General features: G+C 40.7%; 1 protein-coding gene across 5 annotated transcripts; it reads left to right on the top strand.

Moving 5' to 3' along the window:
• Positions 1-864: 864 nt before the first annotated feature.
• ZSCAN12 (zinc finger and SCAN domain containing 12) lies at positions 865-22,460 on the top strand. Of its 5 annotated transcripts, none has more exons than XM_058432268.1 (6): positions 865-1,034; positions 2,508-2,977; positions 8,310-8,454; positions 9,591-10,737; positions 18,670-19,030; positions 20,392-22,460. In XM_058432268.1, exons 2-5 carry the CDS (start codon positions 2,576-2,578, stop codon positions 18,788-18,790), a joined length of 1,815 nt encoding a protein of 604 aa, XP_058288251.1. In that variant the 5' UTR covers positions 865-1,034; positions 2,508-2,575; the 3' UTR covers positions 18,791-19,030; positions 20,392-22,460. The 5 variants fall into 5 exon arrangements, with proteins under 5 accessions (XP_058288251.1, XP_058288250.1, XP_058288249.1 ...); XM_058432267.1 differs by having other exon boundaries at positions 18,670-19,076; XM_058432266.1 differs by having other exon boundaries at positions 18,670-19,166.
• The last annotated feature ends 3,872 nt before the right edge of the window (positions 22,461-26,332 follow it).

Here is a 26,332-nt window from a genome sequence, read left to right as displayed (position 1 = left end):
AGGTGGATTTTTTACATTTAGATCTCAGATCCATTTAGAATTTATCTCTATTGTGATGTGTGGTGGGAAATACAAATGCAGTTTTACCTTTGCCAAATTGTTGTCATCCCAGCACAACTTCTAAGTTCTTCATTTCCCTGTTGATATGTGGTGTCACGTTCATCATTTACTCAATATCCTTACATACCTGGATCTATTTCTGGTCTATTATTTCTCTCTGTTAATACACTAAAATCATATGGGTATGTTCCAGTATCTGATAAGGCTGACCCTCACCATTGTTCTTTTTCATGGGTTTCCTGACTATTCTTATTTCCCCACTTGAACTTTGTAATCAGTTTATCTAATTCCAGAACAACATTTGTTGATATTTTTCTTGGAATACTACAGTTGCATACGTATTTAGGGAGGACTGACCTCTTTGAGTCTTTCCAAGAACCTCATATTGCTTTCTGTTTGTTTAAACGTATATTTGGCCTTTTAGGAACGTTTTAAAGCTTTCCCCATAGAAGTTTTGTTCATTTCTTATTAAGTTTATTCCTAGTTTCACTTTTTTGTTGCTATTGTAAATATGGTCTTGTCTTCCATTATATCTCGTAACTCGTTATCATTGATTATTCACACATATGAAGGCCGTTGATTTTAGTGTGTTAACTTTATATCTTGCTAATTTACTAAATTATCCTTTTTTTATAGTTTTTCCATTGAACCTGGTTTTCTGACATATAATCATACGTCAGCACATAAAAGAGAACATCAAGAGAATCGTGGATGGCGAAACAGCCGGCAGAAACCAGCTGGCTGGCCCTTGAGAAGTCTGTGTGGAAGAAGTCCCTTCGCCACCGCTAAGCGCGGATTTGGGAAGGTCCCCCGGCGAACATCCCTTTGAGGCATCTCTAACCTCAGAGACACAGAATCCCAAAGTGAATGGAGACGCAAGGGATTTCCCTGTCTTAAGATCAGTTCTACAAGCCTCGAACACCCATCGGGTCGGGGGAAGTGTGGACAATGGCTGGGTAAAGAAGAGGAGAAAGGTAAACCCGTTCCATTTACCCGCGGGCCTGAGAGCCATCAGCCTTCCTTTTCACGTAGACGCGCGGAAACACTACCGAGTTGAAAGCCCCTTTCGCCCCCTTCCTAGAGCGGCCGCGGAAGTGCGCCCCGCGCGGGCTGGTTCTCAGCTCCCCGTGACCGCTTCCGGCCTTTGTGGGTCACTTTTGATGGATCGTTCCGGGTCCTAAAAGGGTTCGAGGCCTCCTGCCTTCGCTCCGTAGAAGGGAGTTCTCTTCTGGACCTGGGGGCCGCAGGTGAGCGATGTTGTGCTCTGTACGCTGCGAGCAGGTGGGCGGGAGATTTCTATATTCCAGCTGCTGGACCCCTCAGGCTCTGGCCGGTGCAGAGTGGACCCCGGTCCTCCCAAACCCAGGCGGATCCGCGGGAAGCTCTCCCTCCCCAAAGTGCGTTGGGACATTAGGATGAGGGGTTGGCTCCCAGTCTCTGCAGCAATTCCATGCTGTAAGGCCCATACCTTCCGCGTTTGCTTTGAGCTGTGTATCCTTAGGTTCAGCGTTTACCGACATTTCTGGACAGTGGTGGGCTGGCCGGCATCCTAGGGATCCTTTCCTGGGCCTTCCTCACTTCACATTATAATCACAAACCACGAGGTTAGAGGGAAGCCTTAAAGAGTAACCTCTTCAGCTTTCTCACTTTATAAATGAAGAATGAGGAGCAGAAAGATTAAGTCCCTAAGGAAATAAATTTACATGACTTTGTTGCTTTTGCGATTTCATGGTTTCCACCAGACATCTGGACATTCAAAAGATAAAAGTAACTAATCAAGGATGTCCTAACCTTTTGTCATTATTATTTACTTGATCTAAATGTTAGTCTTATTCCATTTGTCTTTCATTTAGGACCAAATGAGAATAAGTTTACCAACAAGTCTTACTCTTCCTTCTTGAAGTCCTGAAACAACTTGGCACCTTTCTTCAGTCTTTCTCTTTAAATTGGTCTATTGGTCTAATCTTTTTTTTTTTTTTTTTTTTTTTTTGGAGACGGAGTCTCGCTCTGTCGCCCAGGCTGGAGTGCAGTGACGCGATCTCAGCTCACTGCAAGCTCCGCCTCCCGGGTTCACGCCATTCTCCTGCCTCAGCCTCCCGAGTCGCTGGGACTACAGGCGCCCGCCATCACGCCCGGCTTTTTGTTTTGTTTTGTTTTTTGTATTTTTAGTAGAGACGGGGTTTCACCGTGTTAGCCAGGATGGTCTCGATCTCCTGACCTCGTGATCCGCCCGACTCGGCCTCCCAAAGCGCTGGGATTACAGGCGTGAGCCACTGCTCCCGGCCTAAATTGGCCTAATCTTAAGGCTTTTCTATCAGAGTATTTTTCTGAGTAAGTATCGTACATTAACCTGGAGGCCAGATTTCAAAGGTCATAGTTAAGTTCTCAGAGTTTGCAGTTTTACTTTATGGTGGAGTGTGTATTAATAATGACGGCTTATTCTTCAGGACTGTCCAGGAATACATTTTCCAGGTGAGATCTTACTTGAAACACCGGTAGTTCTAACACAGCTAAAATGGCATCTACTTGGGCTATCCAGGCCCACATGAACCAGGATGAACCTTTGAAAGTAAAGATACAGGAGGAGAAATATACCACCAAACAGGATTGGGACCTGCATAAAAACAACACCCATAGCAGAGAGGTCTTCCGTCAGTACTTCAGACAGTTCTGCTACCAGGAGACATCTGGTCCCCGTGAGGCTTTGAGCCGACTCCGAGAACTTTGCCATCAGTGGCTGAGGCCAGAGACCCACACCAAAGAACAGATTCTGGAGCTGCTGGTGCTGGAGCAGTTCCTGACCATCCTACCTGAGGAGCTGCAGGCCTGGGTGCAGGAGCAGCATCCAGAGAGTGGGGAGGAGGTGGTGACTGTGCTGGAGGATTTAGAGAGAGAATTGGATGAACCAGAAGAGCAGGTGGGAAAAAAAGATGTGACTTCTGTTTGAGAAAAGATAAATTGTGGATTTCTAGGTCAGAGTGAAGAACAGCCATTTTTTCACAAAGCATGTTTTTGATAGTTTGGTGCATCAGAAAGGGGCATGAGTTTCACGGAAAGTTGGCTAATGTGGTCCCAACTTATTTATAACTTTTCTGTGGAAGGATTTTATATTTCTCTATTAAGCTACAAAATTCTGTTTAATTAACATGTTGCTCATCTTAGAAAACTTCTAAGACGAGAAGGTATCAGAGAGATGAAAGTAGCAGGATGGGAAGCAGTCTCTTGGAGGGGCATCACTCTGTTGCACAATACAAATAACTAAGAATTAAGGTTTTGCAGATATATCCATTGCTCTGACTCCATTACAGGGTTTTAAAATGGAGAAATTAACTATTTCAGGGGAATGAGATGTGGGAGTACAATGGAAAGTTAGTGAGGAGAGCAGGGTGGGGATCTGTGTTTCTTTGAATAGTAGAAAGCCCAGTTAGGTTGGAAAGGTGAATTCTGAATAGCAGGGTTGAGATAGTGTCCAGGACCTTGAATCTCAACCTCTGGAATTGAGATTTTATTCTGTAGGACAGACGCCCCTAACCTTTTCTCCTTGAGTCTAAATGAGCTTTACTAATTGTAAGATGTAAAAGAGAACCAAATTATGTAGAACGTTTTTGTTTTGTTTTTAATACGAAAATGAGACAGTGGTTCTCAACCAGTGCCAATTTTGTGCCCCAGAGGGCATCTGGCAATGTCTTGGGACATTTTTGGTTGTTATAACTTGGGGAGGTGCTGCTAGTATCTAGTGGGTAGAGAGGGCAAGGCTAATGCTAAACCTCTTAGAACTCACAGGACAGCCCCAGACAACAAAGAATTATCTGAACCAACATGTCAGTAAAGCCAATGCTAGGAAACCCTGGTATAAAGAGTTTGAAACTTAGGGAAATAATGAAACGGAAGTATAATCTAGCACTGTGATACAAAATACAATAGAGGGGGTAGGAACATGTGGCAAAAATATCTAAGTATGAAATAGGATCATGAGGCCAGGCGCAGTGACTCATACCTGTAATCCTAGCATTTGGGGGGCCGAGGGAGGTGGATCACCTGAGGTCAGGAGTTCAAGGCCAGCCTGGGCAACATGGTGAAACCCTGTCTCTACTAAAAATACAAAAGTCAGCCGGGTGTGGCGGCATGTGCCTGTAATCCCAGCTACTTGGGAGGCTGAAGCAGGAGAATCACTTGAACCTAGGAGGCAGAGGTTGCAGTGAGCCAAGATTGTGCCACTGTACCCCAGCCTGGGCAACACAGTGAGACTCCGTTTAAAACAAACAAACAAACAAAAAAGAAATAGGATCATGAAAGTGTGATTACCAAGGATGAGTCATGTATTAGGTAAGAATTGTTTGGAAGTGATGACAGATTAGATCTATTAAATAAGGAAGAACCAATGGAGAACTCTTTACAGAGCAATGTATTCTAAGCTAAACACTAGGGATTTTAAGCTTGAAAGACTAGTATAATGGAGACACTCCTAATAAACATAAAGACTAGGAAATAATTAAGCACATATTTACCGAATGTCTGTTTGGACTAGGTACTGTTTTAGGCACTGTGAATGCAACATTGAACAAAACACAGGGGGTTGCTGCTCTCATGTAGATTCTGGTCTACTGAGAAGAGACAGATAGTATATTAAATATCAACAAACCAGCCTAGGCAACATAGTGAGACCCCCATCTCTATAAAAAATACAAAAATTAGCCAGGCAGGTGTGTGTAGTCCTAGCTACTTGGGGGGCTAAAGTGGGAGGATTGCTTGAGCCCAGGAGATCGAGGCTGCAGTGAACCGTGATCATACCAGTGCACTTCAGCCTGGGTGACACAGTGAGACCCCATCTCCAAAACAAAAAAAATCAACAAACATACAAGATGTAGGTGGTAATAAATTCTGTTCAAACAACAACAACAATAAAAGCAGAGAAAAGGAATAGTGAAATAAGTGGGGATTGTGCTGTTTTCTGTAGACTTGTCAGAGAAGGTTTTTCAGATAGGTGACATTTACAGGAGAAATCTGAATGAAAAGAGCAAGCCATAAGCTATCAGGGATAACAGCATTCAGGCAAAGGGTCTTAAAGTGAGAATGTACTTATCATGGTGGAGATGTGTTTGTCAAGGAGGAGATGAAATAAAATGCTTATAAGATTATATTATGTCAGAACTTGTAGGCCATTATAAGAATTTCAGGCCGGGCGCGGTGGCTCACGCTTGTAATCCCAGCACTTTGGGAGGCTGAGGCGGGCGGATCATGAGGTCAGGAGATCAAGACCACGGTGAAACCCCGTCTCTACTAAAAAATACAAAAAATTAGCTGGGCGTGGTGGCGGGCACCTGTAGTCCCAGCTACTCGGAGAGGCTGAGGCAGGAGAATGGCGTGCACCCGGGAGGAGGAGCTTGCAGTGAGCCGAGATTGCGCCACTACACTCCAGCCTGGGCGACAGAGCGAGACTCCGTCTCAAAAAAAAAAAGGGTGGGGGGGGGTGATGGGCGCCCCCCGGGGGGGGGGGTTTGAAGGAGCCGAAGGGAGCCGACCCAACCCCACCCCGCGGCAGACAGGGAGACACTCCGAAAAAAAAAAAAAAAAAAAAAAAGAAAGAATTTCAAATTGTATTCTGAGATGGAAAGTCATTGGAGAATTTTGAACAGAAGAGAGATATAATCTGACTTGAATTTTAAAATAGTCACTCTGGCTACTGTGAGAAAGTTCCACAATGGGGCTGGGGTAGGCATAGGAGTAAAAGGTACAGGCAACGAAACCATTTTAGGAGCAATAATAATAAGCAATAATCCAGGCAAGAGATATTGGTGACTTGGACTAGAATAGTAGCAGTGGGAGTGGTAAAATGTGACTGGATTCTGGATATATTTTGGAGGTAGAGCTCGACAGGGTTTGTTTTTATATAGAATATGGAATATGAGAGAAAGTAAGTTAAGGATTATGCTGAAGTATTTGGTCTGAACATCAGATAGAGTGGATTTGTCATTCATAGAGATGGTAAAGACTGGGAGAGAAGTGGGTTTGGGGTGGAAAGACAGGAATCAAAAACTAGGGTTTGGGCCAGGCACGGTGGCTCACGCCTGCAATCCTAGCACTTTGAGAGGCCGACGTGGGCAGATCACCTGAGGTCAGGAGTTCAAGACCAGCCTGGCCAACACGGTGAAAGCCTGTCTCTACTAAAAATACAAAAATTAGCTGGGTGTGGTGGCAGGCATCTATAATCCCAGCTACTCAGGAGGCTGAGGCAGGAGAATCGCTCGAACCCAGGAGGCAGAAGTTGCAGTGAACCAAGATCTTGCCACTGCACTCCAGCCTGGACGACAGAGTGAGACTCCGCCTCAAAAAAAAAAAAAAAAAAACAGGGTTTGGACATGTTAATTTTGAGATTCCTGTTAGAATCCAAGCAGAAAAGTTGAGCAAACAACTAGATATAATAAACTGGAATTCAGTAGAAGGGTCTGTGCTAGAACTACAGAATTGGGGCTTTTCAGAATACGCATAGTATTTAAAGCCACAAGATAGGATGAGATCATGAAGGGAGTGATGAGCAGTAGAAACAGAGTAGCTAGGGAGGTACAAAGAATGGGATTCTTAGATGCAGGCAAAAGTAATTTGGTTTTAAATGTGCTGAATTTGTATTGCCAACCAGTTCTTTCTCTGAAAGCACTGCAGGGGGGCATCTAATGGAGTTTACAGCTTGATTTCTGAGGCCTGACCAGAGATCCCGGAATAGAAGGTACAGCTCACAGTACTGGCCTTTTCCCTCTGCTTTCTTTTTTCAAAACGTGAGATATCCAAAACACCATTTTCTATACATCTGAGATAGCATTTTGCTGACTCTGGCTTTTATTCTGAAGACTGAGGCTACAAAATGAAACTGTGTCAGGGAAATAGAGGCAGTATATGGTGATTTCTTATTTATAAAATTTAACCTTTGAAGGAAATGGGGGAGTAATTTGAGAGCCTGTTGTATGCCAAGCCTTGTGCAAGGTGCTTTATACAAATGTTATTTATAATCTCAGAGAGAGTAAGTAACTAGCCCAAGGTCACAGAGCTACTAGACTAAGAGAGAGAGTAAGTAATCCATGTGATTTCAAATCCCTGCTTTTTATAATACCTTGCTGAAGAAACCTGTTATTTTTAAATGCAAGAGGAAATAGGCCCATAGAAGAATGGGAGCCACCCAGTGGCTGAAATTGCTGAATAAATGAGTTAGTTAACCGAGGGAGCAAGGGTCAGAGGGAAGCCAAAAGTGATGGGACTGAAGGCAAAAGTGGAGATGTAAGCCTTGAAAAAGAGAAGACGTCATCCTATAAGACAGAAGAAATGGAGAGGAGTATGAGGGGGGAGATAGATAAAATGAAGAGTAGATGATTTTTGAGATGATTGTGATCTTGGATAAATAGAAAATAAGATAATCTTCCCAGAGAGAAGTGGGATGGGCACCTCAGAAGAGCAGAGACTATTGGGAACAGCTTAGGGAATGAATATGGAAGAGATTTCTCTCCTTCCCTTCTTTTCCCTTTCTTTCTCCTCATTTGTTCCCTTCGACTTTTTTTTTTTTTTTTTTTTTTTTTTGGAGCTACGATGTCTCTGTCACCCAGGCTGGAGTTCAGTAGTGTAATCATAGTTCACTATAACCTTGAACTGGGCTCAAAATCCTCCTGCCTTAGTCTCCTGAGTAGTTAGGACTACAGATGTGTGCCACCATGCCCAGATCATTTTTAATTTTTTTGGTGAGATGGGGTCTTGGTATATTGCCTAGGCTGGTCTCAAACTCCTGGCCTCAAGCAATCCTCCCACCATGGCATCCCAAGGATGCATTTTTTTTTTTTATCATTTCTCTACATTATTTACCTTTACATATCCGCTTTTCTTTTCCTCTTTCTCTCTTAATGTTTTATTTTACCCTAAGTTCTATCTTATTTCCTCCTTTCTGCCTCTTTTCACCTTTTTCTTCTCTCCTTTGTTTTGTCTTTCTCCCTTTCCATTCTCCACTTCTTTGAGCATAAGATAAAGAAGTAAAAGTGGCACAACCAACATACTTTAGTGGTAACAACAGAAGAAATTACATCTGGGTGGAGAAGGAAAGATTCCCCAGAGGAGGCGACATTTATATTGGCCTTGAAGGCTGGGTAGGGTTATGGCAGGCTTATATCTGGGAAAAAGGTCATTTCAGGGTTCAGCCACTGCCACAAACAGTATACTTTTTGTTTTCTGTTATCAGAGTGAGTCTGTCAGCTACATCTCATTTTCCTCAGGTCTCAGCCCACACTGGGGAACAGGAAATGTTCTTGCAGGAGATGGTACCTCTAGGAAAAGAAGGAGAACCCAGTATGTCCCTCCAGTCCATGAAAGCCCAGCCAAAGTATGAATCTCCAGAACCTGAATCCCAACAGGAGCAAGGTAAAGAAGAAAGACCCATCTTGGGAGGAAGGGGAAGATGGGTAACATAGGACATTGGGGCTTTTTTGTACTTGCTACTGTTTCTGATCATTAAAGTCAAAAAGGCCCTCTCAGAATCTGATGGCTCACATATAGGCTCTCAGACAGCCTAGTTTGTCACTCTTCAACCCTTACTTTTTTGTATATTCATATTCTTCTAAATTCTGGCTTTACCACTTAATTTAGTCCTTCTGATATTTATCTCTCTTTATACTGACCTCCTTGCTATTTTTAACCTTTATCCTATCAGACAATACCTCTATCTTCCACTTGCACTATATCCTTTCTGCTTCATTAAATAAGACTTTGCTCCATTATGTCTGCAACTAACTTTCAGATGGTTCAAGAAAAAAAAATTTGTATACTTACAAAGAAAAGGAATACTAGGCTGGGTGCGGTGGCTCACACCTGTAATCCCAACACTTTGGGAGGCCAAGGTGGGTGGATCACGAGGTCAGGAGTTCGAGACCAGCCTGACCAACATGGTGAAACCCCGTGTCTAATAAAAATACAAAAATTAGCTGGGCGTGGTGGCACGTGCCTGTAATCCCAGCTACTCAGGAGGCTGAGGCAGGAGAATCGCTTGAACCCAGGAGGCGGAGGTTGCAGTGAGCTGACATCGCGCCACTGCACTCCAGCCTGAGCAACAGAGCAAGACTCTGTCTCAAAAAAAAAAAAAGAAAAAATAATAAAACAAATGTTGCAAAATATTAAAAGTTGGTGAATGTGTGAAAGATCCACTACCTTATTTCTACTTTCTCTGTATCCTTTTCATTTAACTTTTTAAGTAGGTAAAAATGTACACGGCTCAAAAACAAAAATTTTTTAAGTTATTTAATGAAAAGTTTCTATTCTACTTGATTTTCCAAGCCACCTACCTAGTCTCTTCCTCCTACTCTGAAATAGGTTGCAACTGTTAGTAATTTTTTGTGTGTCCTTCCAGATATTTTTTGATGCATATATGTTTTCCATATTGAAACAAATATATTTTGCTCTCTTTATCATTTGCATTTTTTATTTCTTAACAGCTGCTTAACATTAAAATGTATGGATACATTTTAAATGTAGAAGAGGTAACATTTATGATCCTTTCTTAGTTTTAGATGTTGAGACTGGAAATGAGTATGGGAATTTAAAGCAAGAAGTTTCTGAAGAAATGGAACCACATGGGAATACATCCAGTAAATTTGAAAATGATATGTCCAAGTCTGCTAGGTGTGGAGAAACTCATGAACCTGAAGAAATAACAGAAGAGTCCTCTGCATGCTCCAGAGAAGATAAACAACCTACCTGTGATGAAAACGGAGTAAGCCTGACTGAGAACTCTGACCATACTGAACATCAGAGAATCTGTCCAGGAGAAAAATCTTATGGATGTGATGACTGTGGAAAAGCTTTTGGTCAGCACTTACACCTCATAGAACATCAGAGGATCCATACTGGAGACAGACCCTACAAATGTGAAGAATGTGGAAAAGCTTTCCGTGGGAGAACTGTGCTTATTCGACACAAAATAATACACACTGGAGAGAAACCATATAAGTGTAATGAGTGTGGCAAAGCCTTTGGCCGGTGGTCAGCTCTTAACCAACATCAGAGACTTCACACAGGAGAAAAACACTATCACTGTAATGACTGTGGCAAAGCCTTTAGTCAGAAAGCAGGCCTCTTTCACCATATCAAGATCCATACAAGAGACAAACCTTATCAGTGTACTCAGTGTGATAAAAGTTTTAGTCGGCGTTCCATACTTACTCAGCATCAAGGAGTTCATACTGGCACGAAGCCCTATGAGTGCAACGAGTGTGGAAAAGCCTTTGTTTATAACTCATCCCTTGTTTCCCATCAGGAAATCCACCACAAAGAAAAATGCTATCAGTGTAAGGAATGTGGGAAATCCTTCAGTCAGAGTGGCCTTATTCAGCATCAGAGAATTCACACTGGGGAAAAACCCTACAAATGTGAGGTATGTGAAAAGGCCTTTATTCAAAGGACAAGTCTTACAGAACATCAGCGAATTCACACTGGAGAAAGACCCTATAAATGTGATAAGTGTGGGAAGGCATTTACTCAAAGATCGGTCCTCACGGAACATCAGAGAATCCACACTGGAGAAAGGCCCTACAAGTGTGATGAGTGTGGGAATGCCTTCCGAGGAATCACCAGCCTCATTCAGCATCAGAGAATCCACACTGGGGAGAAGCCCTACCAATGTGATGAGTGTGGAAAAGCCTTCAGACAGAGGTCAGATCTTAGTAAACACCAGAGAATCCATAATAGAGGTGGTCCCTATGTATGTAAAGAGTGTGGGAAATCATTCAGGCAGAACTCAGCTCTTACTCAACATCAGACTATCCACAAAGGAGAAAAACCTGTTTCTATGTGATCACTACAGGGAAGTTATCTCACAGAGTTCAGGCCGGTGAGAAATACTATTTAGCTTTACAATTATTGGGGCAAAACTTCAGTCACCATTGTTATAAGGCAACCTCAGATATTTAATAAGAATTCACTACGTGCTGCCCATTGTATTAGGTGCTGTGGAGAGCAAGAAGATAACCCCAAACTCTTTTCTCAGAGAGTTTATAGCCTAGTTTGGGATAGAAAAGATCCATATATTTAGTTAAATAAGACTACAGGAGAGTAGAATAGATGCACAAGACGGTGTCAAATGAAAGTGGTACTCTGTAGACCGTAAGTGCTGTAAATTCTAAAGGACAGGTTACTTTTGCCTGGAGTGGTCAAGAAAGATTTCATTTAAAATAAGGATTTGATGGGCAGACTTAGCAGTCAAAAGGGAGAAAACGAGTAAAACAAATGTAAGCCAATGTAAGAGTGCGTGTGGTTTGGAAGCATCAGGGAAATGACTAGCCAACCTGAAGTAAAAGGTTCATGCAAATTGGGCAATCAATAGCATTAAGTTGGAAACAGCTTGAGGACAGACTATAAGAGGGCCACAATGTGAATAATTTCATCGAATACTTTATAGCACTTGGACATTTACAGAGCACATTTCTCATTTAATTCCTAAAATACCTTGGTAAATCAAAAGCATTCTCCATTTTAAAAATGAGAATACGCTTGCCTATGGAGATGGCGACATAGCTATAATCCCACACAAAGAAAAAGACCAGTAACCTAAGTGCAGGTCTCTTGACTTCCAGTCCTGGCCATTACACTAGTGATCCTCCAACTTTGATGAACTTCAAAATCACGTTTGGAGCTTGTTTAACATCCCTGAATCCCACTCACATTCTGCTTCATTAGGCCTAGGATGGGAGTTGAGAATCTTCATTTTTATAGCTCCACGGTTACTTAATACATTTTAAAATGTGAGAAACGTTGAGTTGAATGACAGCTGACTTCATGGCTGTCTGCGAAGTGGGGAAGCCTGAACACAGTCCTGTAAACTAAAGGCCACTGCAGACTTTTAGCACAAGGAGATCCTTACAGGGAACATGTGCCACCAGCTCTTTGGAGTGAACAGGGAATTAGACCCCCATCATGCCAAAAAACTAGGGTTTTAAGGTAGTCTTTCCATCCCTTCAGATTTAAGTATTCAAAGAAAAAGAGACAGACCTACATTCCAAGGGTTTTCTGAGTGCAAGGCCTTGTGTTGTTTGTTTATTTAGGGGAGGGCCTGGTGCTCTTCTCTGTTTTACGCTTTACCTTCTTTTGTTTCCCAGATCTCATGTTAGCACTATGTTCTGAGTTCCCTAATAATTGCTCTTGAGAACTGACTTATATTTTGTTGGTTTGTACACTTCTAGAGCACATAAAAGGACCGCAAATTAGAGATACTATCCCTTGGGCTTCTGAAAAATGAATCAACCAAAACTGGTTGACTCCAACCTTGTTTTGCTGAGTAAAAATTCTGCTTTGGATGAGAACCTGTCTTGATTATTTTAGTGGACAACAGGCAAGACACATGGAAGTACACATGGCTCCTGATCTGTCTTTTTATTTACAGAAATCATTCTTAATCACTACTAAGATGGCCTGTTATTTCCTTCCTTTTCTACCCTGCCACAGCAAACTCCACAATTTCTGGGACTAACTTCCTACTACACCCCAACACAACTCCAGTCCTCTCTTCTCTTCACACTTCTAGCTGGTTAGTGGGTTTGAAGTGGTGAGACAGTGACAAAAGGGGAAGGGGAAAAATAAAAGAAGGGTAATCTGCATTCTTCCTTAGTAAGTCCCACTCCTAATTACCTTTCTATGCAGCCCTGTGTCTTTGTCCCATCTTCTCTTCACTCCTGTAATACACTCCCCACCCCCATTTTCTTAGTGCCCCTGTCTCTTGCCTCTCTAGCCATAAACCCTGTACAGAATTTCATCCCTGGATTGGAACTAGAAGCCTCTCTGGTCCTATAGGAATATTATGTGTCTAGCTAAGTTGTAAATATGAACACATATTCCCATAGAAGTCATAATGGTATAAGTATTATAATTCAGGTATATTAGGTGTCAAATTGGCTTCTGGGGTTGGAACTTACATGACTTTCTGTGTGGAAAAACCTTGAGTTCACAAGAGAGAAAGGCAAACGAACAGTTGAAAAACAACTTACTTATAAGTTGAGGACTGCTTAGTTAGGCTTTTTTCATAACCCCAGCATTGGAGTTGCACACATGAGGCACTGAGGCAACTGGGATTAGAAACCTAGTTTTTTTCCTCCAGGAAACAAGAAACCCAAAGTGAGCCTGGGAGCACTGTAGCTATAAGTATGTGAGGCTTATGCTTTACCTAAGTTTACCCTGCCTCCCATTTCTCACATAATGAGAATGCAAACTTGTAACCAAACCAAGGTTCAGCTAATTGCGGCTCCAAAGCCAAAACTCAGGAGAGAAGAGAGTTGGTGCGAGGAAAAGCAGATTTATTCGGAGAGCCAGCAAACTGAGACGATGGTAGACTAGTGTCCTAAAGTACCATCTTAAGTCAGTACAAATTTTGGGCTCGGCTCTTTTTATGTTAAGGGCAAAGGGAAGAGGACAGAGTTGGGATGAAGAGGTAACCTATGACCACAGACATCTGGGTGCAAGCAAGAGTCCAAGGAGGTTGGGAACTTCTTTGTCATTGGTTGGGTCACAATGCTCCTATAAATCTTTAACAAAACATAATTGTTATACATACTTCTTTAATCCCAGAGTTAGTTTTTAAAACTACATGATTGCTGTTTTTGCATATTATCTCTGCTCTAAAATTAGCCTACATGGAGGAATGGGTAAAGGCTCCTTAAACAAAAATGGAGTTAGTTATGTTAGTTCTTTTGCTGTTTCACTGTTAGAAACTCTTCTCAGTGGAGGGGACTTTACTTAGTGATGAGAACCTGTGTGAGAATGTTCTCCTTACCAAACATGCTATGCATACTTCTTGTCTAATCTGATTTTATAGACTTGTTATCCAAACTGAAATTACTGTTCATAGTAACTTCAGAGCCTCTCTTTTAATCTGACTGCTCACTGGAATGCAATCCTTGTTTTAAACTTGCCTTCTACTCCCCTGAGTGCCTTTACTTGGGGTCTTTCCAGTTCATTTTCTGCCTAATATGTTCTGTCATTGCACACATTCCTCCATTTGCCTTTCTGCACACTACTTAATCTTTCTTATATACCTAATATTATGAAGGGACCATAAACAAAGACTCAGAACAATGGAATATGCCTATTATAGGAAGGTACAGTTCACACTTGTTTAAAAATAAATGTGGAGGCTGGGTGCGGTGGCTCACGCCTATAATCCCAGCACTTTGGGAGGGCGAGATGAGCGGATCACGAGGTCAAGAAGTCGAGACCATCCTGACCAACATGGTGAAACCCCGTCTCTACTAAAAATACAAAAATTAACCTGGCATGGTGGCGCATGCCTATAATCCCAGCTACTCGGGAGGCTGAGGCAGGAGAATCGCTTGAAACCGGGAGGTGGAGGTTGCAGTGAGCCTAGATCGCGCCACTGCTCTCCCGCCTGGTGACAGAGCAAGACTCCATCTCAAAATAAAATAAAATAAAAATAAAAATACATGCGGGGGTTTTGTTCTGGTTATTTCTCATGCTTAAATACAGTTGTAGTACCAAAAAAAGGTGGAGTGACATAGAATTTCCAGGTAGGCATCAAAGAGGATTAAACTAGCTTTCCAGGATAAAGACGAAATGTAGTAGAATAAGGCTACTAATTGGAGCTAAATTGGCAATATAGGGAAATTGAAGGCCCTGAGGGGGAAATGGAGGATGTGACATGTTAGATATGGAATAGGAGTACTACACTGGGGAGTGCACTGAAGAGAGAATGCTTTGTGATGAAGTCAAGAGTACATTTTATGGATAAAATATAGATGTGGTGTGACAGTGACAAGATCCTAGGAAACCAGAAACCTCTGAAGCATTTTATGTATGTGGGTTTTGAAATAACAATAACAGGGGGTGGGATGGAAAGAAAGAATATAAAAGCGAAGCAGGTCCAAGGTAGAAATAATGGTCATCAATTGTAGTAACAATGGCCAGATAGAAGTATTTGATGTAAAACTCAAATGAATTATAAAGCTTGCAAATAATATTAAGGATAAGAATAAGATCGACTGGCTTGTCTTTTCTAATTGGTTCAAAGTAAACAAGACATTAAGTGTTTAAGGCAAAAAGCATGGAGAGGTTGGGGAAGAGCCAAGTTTCTAAAATAATGAAAAGTGAAGTGAGTTTCAACACGGGCTGTGAATGAAAACGTAATCTGACAATCAAACTGATTCCAGAGAGTGCAGTGGGAAGGGACTGCAGAGGAAAAAAGAATGGGGCCCTCCTTCCAAAAATAAATTGTTTTAAGAGGTTGCCAGAGTTTGAGGTATGAGATGAAACTAATGAGGAGAGACAGTGGGATGAAGCTAATGAGGAAAGACAGTGGGATTGAGCAGGGCTCTGAATTGAGACATCTCAACTGTATAATGAGGTTGGTTGTAGAGAGCACTAAGATACAAGAACTTAAACAAGTCTGCATCCCTATACTCAGTACAGAAGTAGCCTCTTTTGTTAATATACAGATTATTTGTAGAGTTGTTATAGTCAAAACAAAGCTGTTCTTATTGGCCATCTTTTGGAATTGAGAAAAGGATTTATTAATGACAATACTGCACACTTATTAGCTGCTTACTAAGGGCCAGACGTTACTAAATGCTTTACTTACAACATTTCACTTTCAGCTGGGGAAACTGAAATAGATAAGCTAAAGCTGCTCAAGGTCCCAAAGTTAGTATGTGGTGAGGCCAAGATTTGAACCCAAGCAGGCCAGTTCCAGAGTCCACACTTTTAACCTCTGTGATACATTTCCTCTCTTTATTTCAGTTGAACAAACCATGTGTTGCAGTGATAATTCAGTGTCTTGAGTAATTATCTGTAAAAACTTTTTATCTCCAGTCATTATTCTGAAAAATGATTCAGAAAGTCCTGGAGTCCAAACACCTCAGGTAATAATATTATCACTCCCTCTGCATACCAAATCTTGGATGAGGTTTGGCCAGCATAAACAGCTCTACTTCTTGTTGCCTGCACAGTGAGGGTGTCACAGGAGACATTCCACTTTAAAAATGGGCTCTTTATATGAAAAGATCACCCTTCTTAGCTTAGAATCATAAATCACTCTGCATTATTTTCACAGAATAAGGAATATTTGGCTAATTTAATACAGAAAGATTTAAAGATTTGTCCCCAAGTGTTGATAACCCATTATGGATCTATCTTTAATGCGAGTTTTTAAAAGTGATTTTATATTAGAAGATACTTCTTGGATTTAAAAATGCACACACACACATATATGTGATATATGATATTTTTCTTTGCTTAAGACGTAACCAATTTTACCGTTCAAATGGTGCCCCTCCTAACTCCACAAGGCCAGAATTTGGGCAAATGCGTGTTGTTCAACCTAGACATAATCATTTGATAGCCTTTAATTGAATCTCTTCCCAACCTTTATCCTTTAAACCAAAAAGTTATATACCACAGTCACTACAGCAGCTCATTTTATTGGAATTTCTTTGGATCCTCTCCCTCTCAAACGTTCTGCGTGTGTTTGGTAAGGAGTCCTCACACATTATTTTTTACTTGTATTTCTACATATATATATATAAATGTGTAAAAAGTATGTATGAATATTTTTATGTGTTGTAATTTGTATTTTATGTATATATATATATGACCTCATGTATATAATTTGATGTTGACAAAGCCAACTATGATAAGTGTTTTAAACTTTTCAGTTGATTAGCCCCCTAGCTTACATTGTAAGACCATCATTTAGAGCCAGCAGTTTTCCCTTGATTTCATCTCTTGAAGAGACAGTTGATTCTCTTCATACACGTTAAAAACACCATTTAGGTGTCTGAAACCCATCAGTCAAGGCTCCCAGAGTTTTCACCTATCATAGTTCAAGTTGATCTCTAGGGTATATGTCTGTCTGCTCCTGCCAGTCATTTTCCTAAGCCCAGTTGGCCTGCTCCTGGAAGTCCCAAGAGGGCTCCATAGTGGAAGCCATTTGTTACTTCTGATTTATGATTACATCATCATTACTCCTCTTCAAGCTTGGTGGGCATATCTTAGTGTTTTGATCCAATGCCTTAGTTCTGCCTACTTCAATAATGAATTTAGGAGTAGATGTCTCCTCATTTCATCCCTGATAAAGATTGAGGCAGTTTAGGGACTCTACAGCTTCCTCTGGCCAAATTCCCTACTTATTCCTGAGATAGGGTTTAAGAACCTGGATTCTAGAGACAGATTGCCATGGTTCAAATCTCAGCTTACTAGCTAAGTGACTTTAGGCAAGCGATTTAACCTCTCTTGTCCCTCAGTTTCCTCCTGTGTAAAATGACAAGGATAATAGTACCAGCCCAATGTAGATTAAATCAGTTTACAAAGTGTTAGAATAGTGCTTGGCACATTAGTGCTTTACAACTATTTTGATTGTTGCTGTGGGCTTTCTCAAATGCATTGCCTCTAAATGCCAGTGCCCCAGGTCAAAATTTACCTTTAACCATGCTGCAAGTTTCCCAGACTGCTGCACAGTCCTCCCAGCCCTGAGATAAAAGCTCTCACCCAGGTATGCTTTTACTTTCCTGCCTGGAGAACTGATGCGCAGTGGTCAGCAGGGGACACTTACCGCCCAAGCTGGAAAGGAGAGATTTCTTCTCTTTTGTCTCCGCCCCCTGTTAGTTATCAGAGGTACCTAGCAGCCCGTGCTATCCGCAGTTTGCCTTCGGAGCTGCTCTTCCGACGTTCTGCAGCTGGGCAGGCCGGCCTTGCGCGGGTCTGACGCGCCCCGACCTGGGAGCATGGGCCCCTGGGGTTACCTGACTGCTCAGCTGGAACTCGGGCTGCTCAGCTGGGGCGGGGTTCTGCCGGGCAACCACAGAGAGGAGAAAGCCTCCACAATCCTAGAGAAGCTGAATGCTGAGCCAGCAGTTGACTGCAGCTGCAAGTGAAAGTACCGACCTTTCTGGCCTTTGTGACGGACCGTTGGAGGAGGGTGGTCTCAGGTTCGTGCACTCCGGCCTTTCAGTGTCTCTGGTGAGGTTGGGCCTGATAGGTTGAGAGCTGCCAGGGGAAGTTAAGGATGACTTCCAAGTTTTGAGGTATCAGGAAAACTGGCTGTTAAGAAAAAGGAGTCTAGGTTCCCTGTTAGGTGAAAGGAAAGTTGGGTTCATTTGGGGAAATGATGTGATTCATGGTTTTCCCAAGATCGACGCTGAGTACAAGAAAAGACAGAATCCACCTAGCTGTTGTGTGACTTTGAGCAAATTACTTAATCTCTCTGTGTCTCAGTTTTATTGCTCTGTCAGTGAGATTATAAGTGTCTACTTAAATGGCTGCATGCATGGTGCATTTTAAATATTAGCTGTTATTATTTTTCATTTCTGATGTTCTTATCTCTGCCGCTTATATGGGATATTTTGAAGTGGGGGGGAGCCAAGGGAAGAGGGTCATGATCTTTAAAGTTTTATTAATAAAAACTTTTAGAGAGTAAAAGGCTAGCAGATGGGGCTAGCTAATAATTTGCAGTCACTCTTGCTTTCCTAATTTATTTACCTTCCTGAAAGAGTTCCATGTTCTTTCAGTGCCTTGTTCAGATAAGTGAGTTCTTGGCTAAAGAAGTAAACAAAATTTAGCTTCTGTTAACATTGTTATTTTATGCCCCAGGAAGAAGACCAGCTACAAGGAAATACTTCTGAAAAATCACTCTGAACCCCAAGCTGGAGTGAATCTTCTCCTGAGCTCTCTCATTCCAGAATGGCAATCTTGTTGTAGGAAAGATCTCTAATAGTGACTGATGGTAAAGGAAGAAGGCTGTGCCTAGAACAAAGAATCAGGCTGGCAAAGAAATCACAAACTTTAAATTGTTACTCTCTGGAGATAGCTACCTGGACTTTACAGAGCTGTCAGAAGACTTGGGAAGGTTTGCCAGCATTGGAAAAAGCCACTTGGACTTCACAGAGCTGTCAGAAGACTTAGGAAGCTTTGCCAGTAGTTCCTGAGACCAGAAATACATATTATGAAGCAGGTGCTGGAACAGGCCCTGGCCCCTACTTGTGAAGCTGCAGATATAGGTAGGATAATATCATCCAGAATGTGGAGATGAGGTAATCGATGATGCTGGAAAAGTTGAAGAGACAGTTTGAATGAAGGACAAACCACAGGTGGGAAAGTTTGGGAGGATCACTTATAGCTTGACTAGCAACAGGCTTTGGGAATAGGATAGAAAGCAGCAAACCTGAACTTTAGGATCCACCAGATGTCTCTGGAGCCGTAGCCCAACATTTCCCATAAATAGTAGGTTTTAATTCTCCTGCTATTTAGGTGCATCTCTGGGACCTTCTCTTTCTATATTGGGTTTTTTGTTTGTTGGGTGTTTTAACTTAGGATTTAGCTTCAAATTCCATTTCCCAAGACCAATTTTATCACATTGCCTTTAGGTCTAAGGCTAAAGGATAGAACAAGATATGCTTTTGGCAAAGACAATACCTTGGAATCAAAGGTTTCACATCAAACCTAAGATCCTATCTTAGTTTATCTCTCAGTGTTATTGTCTTTTGATATGGAAAGCTGATGAGAGAGCATCTCTGGAGAGAAAGAAGAGGAGAGCCTCACAGGGGAAGCTTTTAGAACTTTTAGTAGCATCCTCTCCCCAGAAACCTTGCCTCTACTCATCTCCTTCTCATTATCTACCTGATTTTTTAAGTAGGAAATCTCAGCCGTATTTGTAGGGGGTTGGGGTTTTGTTTTTTTGACCCACTTAACTCCTTTAGCTTCAAAGTGTTGCTTTCTTACATTTTAGACATGAATATTACCTAGAAAAGTTATTTCCCCACTGTTAATTTTCCAGTTTATTGATTTCCCCATATCAGATTAGTATGTATTTTGAAACTGATTTAGCTATTCTTTCAAGTTAACTTTGATCATATCCCGTTGTTTACTGATCCACTCAACAAATATTTATTGAACATTCTGTAGATCTATAGTAGTAGCCAAGATACTTATCAGTGAGTAGAAATAGTCCTTTTAAGTGTCCTTAACAAATTAAACTTTCTCTTGGTTTCATGATATTCCTTGTTTCTCAGCTTTGGATTCAAACTGATCTTCTCTTTTTTGATTGTACTTTCCTGATTTATTGTCCCATTTTGTGAAAAGTCTTCCATGCACTTCCAGTCTTTTTCTGCCTAGCTGTCTCTTCTCACCCAAATTGGACCCCCCTACTCCTACCCTGCCACATGCCTTCACAAAAATGAGATGCTTGTTTAGAGACTTAGAAATGGCATGCACTTTAGGTAAAAGTGGGTTTTATTTTTAATCACTGTACCCTCTCATAAATCTCATTTCAGAAGAGACAACTGACATTTGAATTGTCTGTGCATTTTGTTTTAGATGGTGTTACTGAGAAGGAAACTAAGGACTTGGCTCCAAAACAAAAACAAACAAAAATCTGGAGATGCTGAATTTTGTTGGGGGGAATGTCTGTAGAACTGCAACATCAATGCAGTAAGGGTAGTAAAAGCTTTAGTTTCTGGTGAGTCATTACTCAGCATCATGGATGGAGTCCACGATGAAGAGAATCTCTTCGCAATCTCTGCAGTCAACAAGTTTTGAAAGGCTTTTGTTTATAGTGGAACCCTCTTTTCCCCCCAGAAGAACCACCACAAGGAAAAATGCTGTCAGCATAAGGAACGTGGGAAAGTTTTCAGCCACATGGCCTTATTTGACTTCAAAGAATCCACATGAGAGGGAGACTGCATAAATGTGATAACTGAGGAGGCCTTTGTTCAGCAAGGAAACCTTATACAAACATGTATGAAGAATGTAGGAAGACCTTCACCCAGAAGCCAGGACTGACTGTGCACCAGAGAATCTGCACAATAAACGTGATGAATGTGGAGATGCTTTCTTCAGCGTTGGCGAATTCACAGTAAAGGGAAACCCTGCCAGTGTGATGAGTATGGAAAAGTCTTCAGAGGTTGGGACTTGGGAAAAATCAGTGAGTGAATTCATATTAGAGAGGCTCTTATAAATGAGAGGATTATGGGAACTTGTATAGACAGAGATCAGACCTCAATAAGGGAGTCTCCACAGTATTGAAAAGTTAATATAATTAATGTAAGTGGGCAAGTTGTATGGGGAATGGGTAGTCTAAATTGCTCATTTTAGCTAGTAAAAACATTAAATGAGTTTCTTAGATCAAGAAAAGGAAATGTTAGAAGTTATTTTCCCTTCCAGAGGGGTCTATATGTGTAAGCTATCAGGACTTTTGAAATAAGTTGCATCTCTGGATTTGTGATCTGTCTCCTGGATGATTATCTCTGTTTTGGGGGACAGGCATTTTTTCCTCATGCCTGTTCTAGTCTCATCTCATATCTTTAATTCATTCAGCAAGTATACACAATAGTATTATCGTCTACTGTTTGTTGTAAATATATATATATATATTATTTTCTTTATGGTCTGAGTAGGCTTGTATTGGTACCCTAGGACACAAAAATCACATATATCCTGTTTCAGTAAATGTAGTGAAAGGAACTACATTATTAAATTGCTGGGTATTTCTATAAATTTGGGACTACCTTTATATTCTCCAACACAAGACCATGTAGGTGTCCGTTCAGAGAGTATATTTTTCCAGCTTTGGCTTCTTTATTTTCTTTCTTTCTTTATTTTTTTGAGATGGAGTCTTGCTCTTGTTGCCCAGGCTGGAGTGCAATGGCACGATCTTGGCTCACTGCCACCTCCGCCCCCCAGGATTAAGCGATTCTCCTGCCTCAGTCTCCCGAGTAGCTGGGATCACAGGTGCTTGCCACCACGCCCAGCTAATTTTTGTATTTTTAGTACAGACGGGGTTTCACCATGTTGGCCAGGCTGGTCTCGAACTCCTGACCTCGTGATCCGCCCACCTTGGCCTCCCAAAGTGCTGGGATTATAGGCATAAGCCACTGTGCCCAGCTGTTTTTTTAAGATAGAAAAATATACTTCACATGTAGCGTATTGACAGGTAATGACTAATATTTTTTCTTATAGCTAATACATAATAAACATTGTGAAGACTAATATGTTAAGTAACTTGCTTATTCTTTTCAGTTCTAAAAGCTATAGGAAAGAATCTTTAGAAGCTGTCGACAAGTTGATAATGTAGCCCAATCTCTACCCATGATAGGAGAGTAAGGCTTACATATTTTATAGTAGGGCACTAAATACAGGAACCATGTATTTAAAAACTTTTTAGTGATTTTCTCAGAATTCTAGGTTTCTCTCTGCTGTACATCCCTAAATCTTTTGCATAGGTATTAATACATTCATTATTTTTAAAGATGGACTGCATTCTGTAAAAGGCTTTTCCAGTATCTGCAAATCACACAGTTTTTTTTAACTCTATTACTATTATATAAAATGATTTCTTAATATTGAACCAACCTTGCATGCCTAGAATAAACCTCACTTAGCCATGATATGTTATTTTCTTAATGTATTAATGGGTTTACTTGTTAATATTTTACTTAGTACATTTCCTTCAATATTCGTGTAAAATTGGTCCATAATTTTTATACTATATTTTTCAGGTTTAGATTTCACTCTTTTACTTGCATCATAAAAATAATTTAAGTCTGTGTTCATTTTTAATGATCTAGAACAATTTATGAAGCATCGGAACTAGCCAGTCTTTGAAGGATAGATTCTCATGTGAAACCTTCTGGGTCATCTGCTTTTTTGTGAAATAATTTCTTGGTAACTTCCTCTATTCTATGAAAATTATCTATTCAGGCTTTCTATTTATAATGGGTTCCATTTTGGTAATCTTTATTTGCCTTGGAAATTATCCATTTCATCAAAACTTTCAAATTTATTTGCCTAGAATATGCAATGTAACCTAATGACTTTTAAAACAAATTTTATTTTTTTAGAAACAGGGTCTTGTTCTTTTACCCAGGCTGGAGTGCAATGGTGCAATCGTAGCACACTGCAGCCTTGAACTCCTGGGCTCAAGGAATCCTTCACCTCAGTCTCCCAAGTAGCTGGGACTACAGGCACACACCACCACACCCAGCTAATTTTTTTGTTTGTTTTTGTAGAAACAGGGTCTCCCTTTGTTGTTCACACTGGTCCTAAACTCCTGGCCTCAAGTGATTCTCCTGCCTCAGCCTTCCAAAGTGCTGCGATTACAGGCATGAGCTACCATATCTGGCTTCCTTATGACTTTTTAAACAGCTTTATGGAAGGAAATTGATACGTAGTGAACTGCATAAGTGTAGAGCTTGATAAGTTCTAACACGTTTACACCTGTGAAACAGTCACTACCATCAATATGTCACCCAAAAAAGCTTCCTCATGTCCCATGATAATTCCTCCCACCCTTACCTGCACTCTTCCCCCGTCTCCAGGCAACCTCTGTTCTGCCTTCTATTGCTAATTTAGTTTGCATTTTCTGGAATTTTATATCAATGGACTCATAGAGAATGTTCTGTTTCGGGTGGGGGGTCTTGCTTCTTTTATTCAGCATAATGATTTCAACATTCATCCATGTTGTTGGATGTATAAATAATATATATATATTTTTTGAGATGGAGTCTCACTCTGTTGCCAGGCTGGAGTGCAGTGGCATAACCTTGGCTCACTGCAACCTCTGCCTCCTGGGTTCGAGCGATTCTCCTGCCTCAGCATCCCAAGTAGCTGGGACTATAGGCGCGTGCCACCACGCCCAGTTAATTTTTGTATTTTTAGTAGAAAAGGGGTTTCACTATATTGGCCAGGATGGTCTCGATCTCTTGACCTCATGATCTGCCCGCCTTGGCCTCCCAAAGTGCTGGGAATACAGGCGTGAGCCACTGCACCCCGTCTGCTTTTGCAATAATTTTATCAGCTAAGCACCAGGTCTCTTGCCAAATATTTGCACTACAGAAGTGTGAAATATTTACAGTTTATTGGCTTGTATTTCCTGCATTGGTCCTTTTATTTTCTTTTATCATGGGCTCCGAATTTATCTGTTCTTAGAAGGTTTTGCATTCACTCTCAATCTAATGTATATATCTTATTCAATCGAGTTATTTGGTCAGCTTATTTTGTAATTGGAATCGTTATTGAACTCCTACTTTAATGAAGGTAACACTGAAGATTCATAATAGCTACTTAGTCTAATTTTATTTAGATATTCTAATCTGTTTTTCTTTCCAGTTCAATATTATACTAGTAAAATAATCTACATAATATCTCTATTTCCTCGAATATACTGATTTTAATTTTTTCTCATGGGAATTCTGTACAAGTTAGTCATTTAAGATATAAACAGTCTTCAGAAATGGTAGAAGAGTTCCCAGCCATTTTACCACAGGACTGATGCTCTCTTCCCCCACCCTATTTTTGAAATATTGTGTCTGTTAAAATATAATTATTTAAGGCTGGGCACAGTGGCTCATGCCTGTAATCCCAGCACTTTGGGAGGCCAAGGCAGGCAGATCACCTGAGGTCAGGAGTTCAAGACCAGCCTGGCCAACATGGTGAAACCCCATCTCTACTAAAAATGCAAAAATTAGTCGGATGTGGTGGTGGGTGCATGTAATCCCAGCTACTTTGGAGGCTGAGGCAGGAGAATCACTTGAACACAGGAGGCGGAGGTTGCAGTGAGCCAAGATCAAGCCACTGCACTCCAGCCTGGGTGACAAGAGTAAGACTCTGTCTCAAAAATAAAATAAAATAAAATAAATATATAATTATTTAATATCTTTAACTTACTTTCCTGTTTCTTATTAACTCTAGAAAAGCCAAGTTCAGTCACTCTCATTATCTGATGTATGTCTATAATAACAATCCATCAGCCACATAAGCCACCCAATCCGAATTACCTGATTTACTCATTCAACAAATATTTACGTGTCAGGAAATGTAGGTATTGTTATTAAAGTGGTAAACAAAACATGCAAAATTTCTAGTTTTCACAAAGAATCTACATTCTAAGAGATGTAGGCCAGTTGACCAATGAACAAGTGAAAAATAATGTATGGGCATCCAGTTCCTGACAAGATGGAGCAGATACACTTCTCCCTATTTCTCCCACTAAGTACAGCTAAGACCCCTAGGCATTATATGTAAAACAAACAAGACACTGCAAGTTGGAGGGGAAAAGGCATTTAGGACCCTCAGGATGCAGAGAAAGACACAGGTGAATTCCCTTGGTATTTTTATTTTTATATTTTTGTTTCTGCCTCATATATCTTCCAGTGACAGTGGAGACTGCATGAATTGAGTGCTAGAGAAGCCTGCAACTCAAAAGTGCTGCAGTTGATTCTACCAAGGGAGTTATTTCAGTAACTGGATTTTTCAGTTATAAAATTTCTATTTGCTCTTCTTTGAAAATATCTTCTAGTTTTTGCTGAGACTATTTCTTTGCTGAGACTTTTTTTCAAACATTTAACTAAATGCTTCCTGAAGCATTTTTATGGTGACTGCTTTAAAATCCTTGTCAAATAATTCCATCCAACAACAGCAGAATACATTTTTTCTTTAAGTATCCACAGAACATTCACAAAGAATGACTACATACTGGGCCATAAAACAAACCTAACCAAATTTGCAAGATTGAAATCATACAGAGTATATTCTCTGGCCACAATAGAACCAAACTAAAAATAACAGACAACAGGAGAATCTCCAAACATTTGGGACTAGACAAAACAGTTCTAAATAATGCCTAAGTCAAGGAATAAGTCTCCAAGGAAAAAATAAATTAAACATAGGCCTGAATAAAAATACAGCTTTTAATATGTGAGACATAGCTAAAGAATGCTGAAAGGGAAAGTTAGAGCTCTGACTGCTTATGTTAGAAAAGAGGAATAGTCTCAAATCAATAATTAAGTTCCTACCTCAAGAAACTAAAAGATCAAAAGCAAAGCAAACCTAAGGCAGCAGAAAGAAGGAAATAACAAAGATAACAGAAATCAATGAAATTAACAGGATAACAATAGAGAAAATAGTTGAAGCAAGAAAACCTGTTAAAGTTTATATCATAGAAGCAGAGAGCAGAACAGCAGGTTGCCAGAAACTGGAGAGGGGAGGATGGAGAGAGGCTGGTCAACAGGTACAAAGTTACAATTAGATAGGAGGAATAAACTCTGGGGTTCTATTGCACAGTAGGGTGACTGTGGTTAACAGTAAAATACTGTATATTATAAAATAGCAAGAAGAGAGGCTTTTGAGTATTCTTACCACAGAGAAGTGATAAATGCATGAAATGATGGATACACTACACTGATTGGATCATAATACAACATAGATATTTATGAAAATGTCAAATTGTACTCCATAAATATGTAAAATTACATTGTGTCAA

This window comes from Hylobates moloch, unplaced genomic scaffold (genome assembly GCF_009828535.3).
Source record: "Hylobates moloch isolate HMO894 unplaced genomic scaffold, HMol_V3 SCAFFOLD_20, whole genome shotgun sequence".
NCBI lineage: Eukaryota > Metazoa > Chordata > Mammalia > Primates > Hylobatidae > Hylobates > Hylobates moloch.
This window is presented reverse-complemented; position numbering and strand designations above follow the sequence as displayed.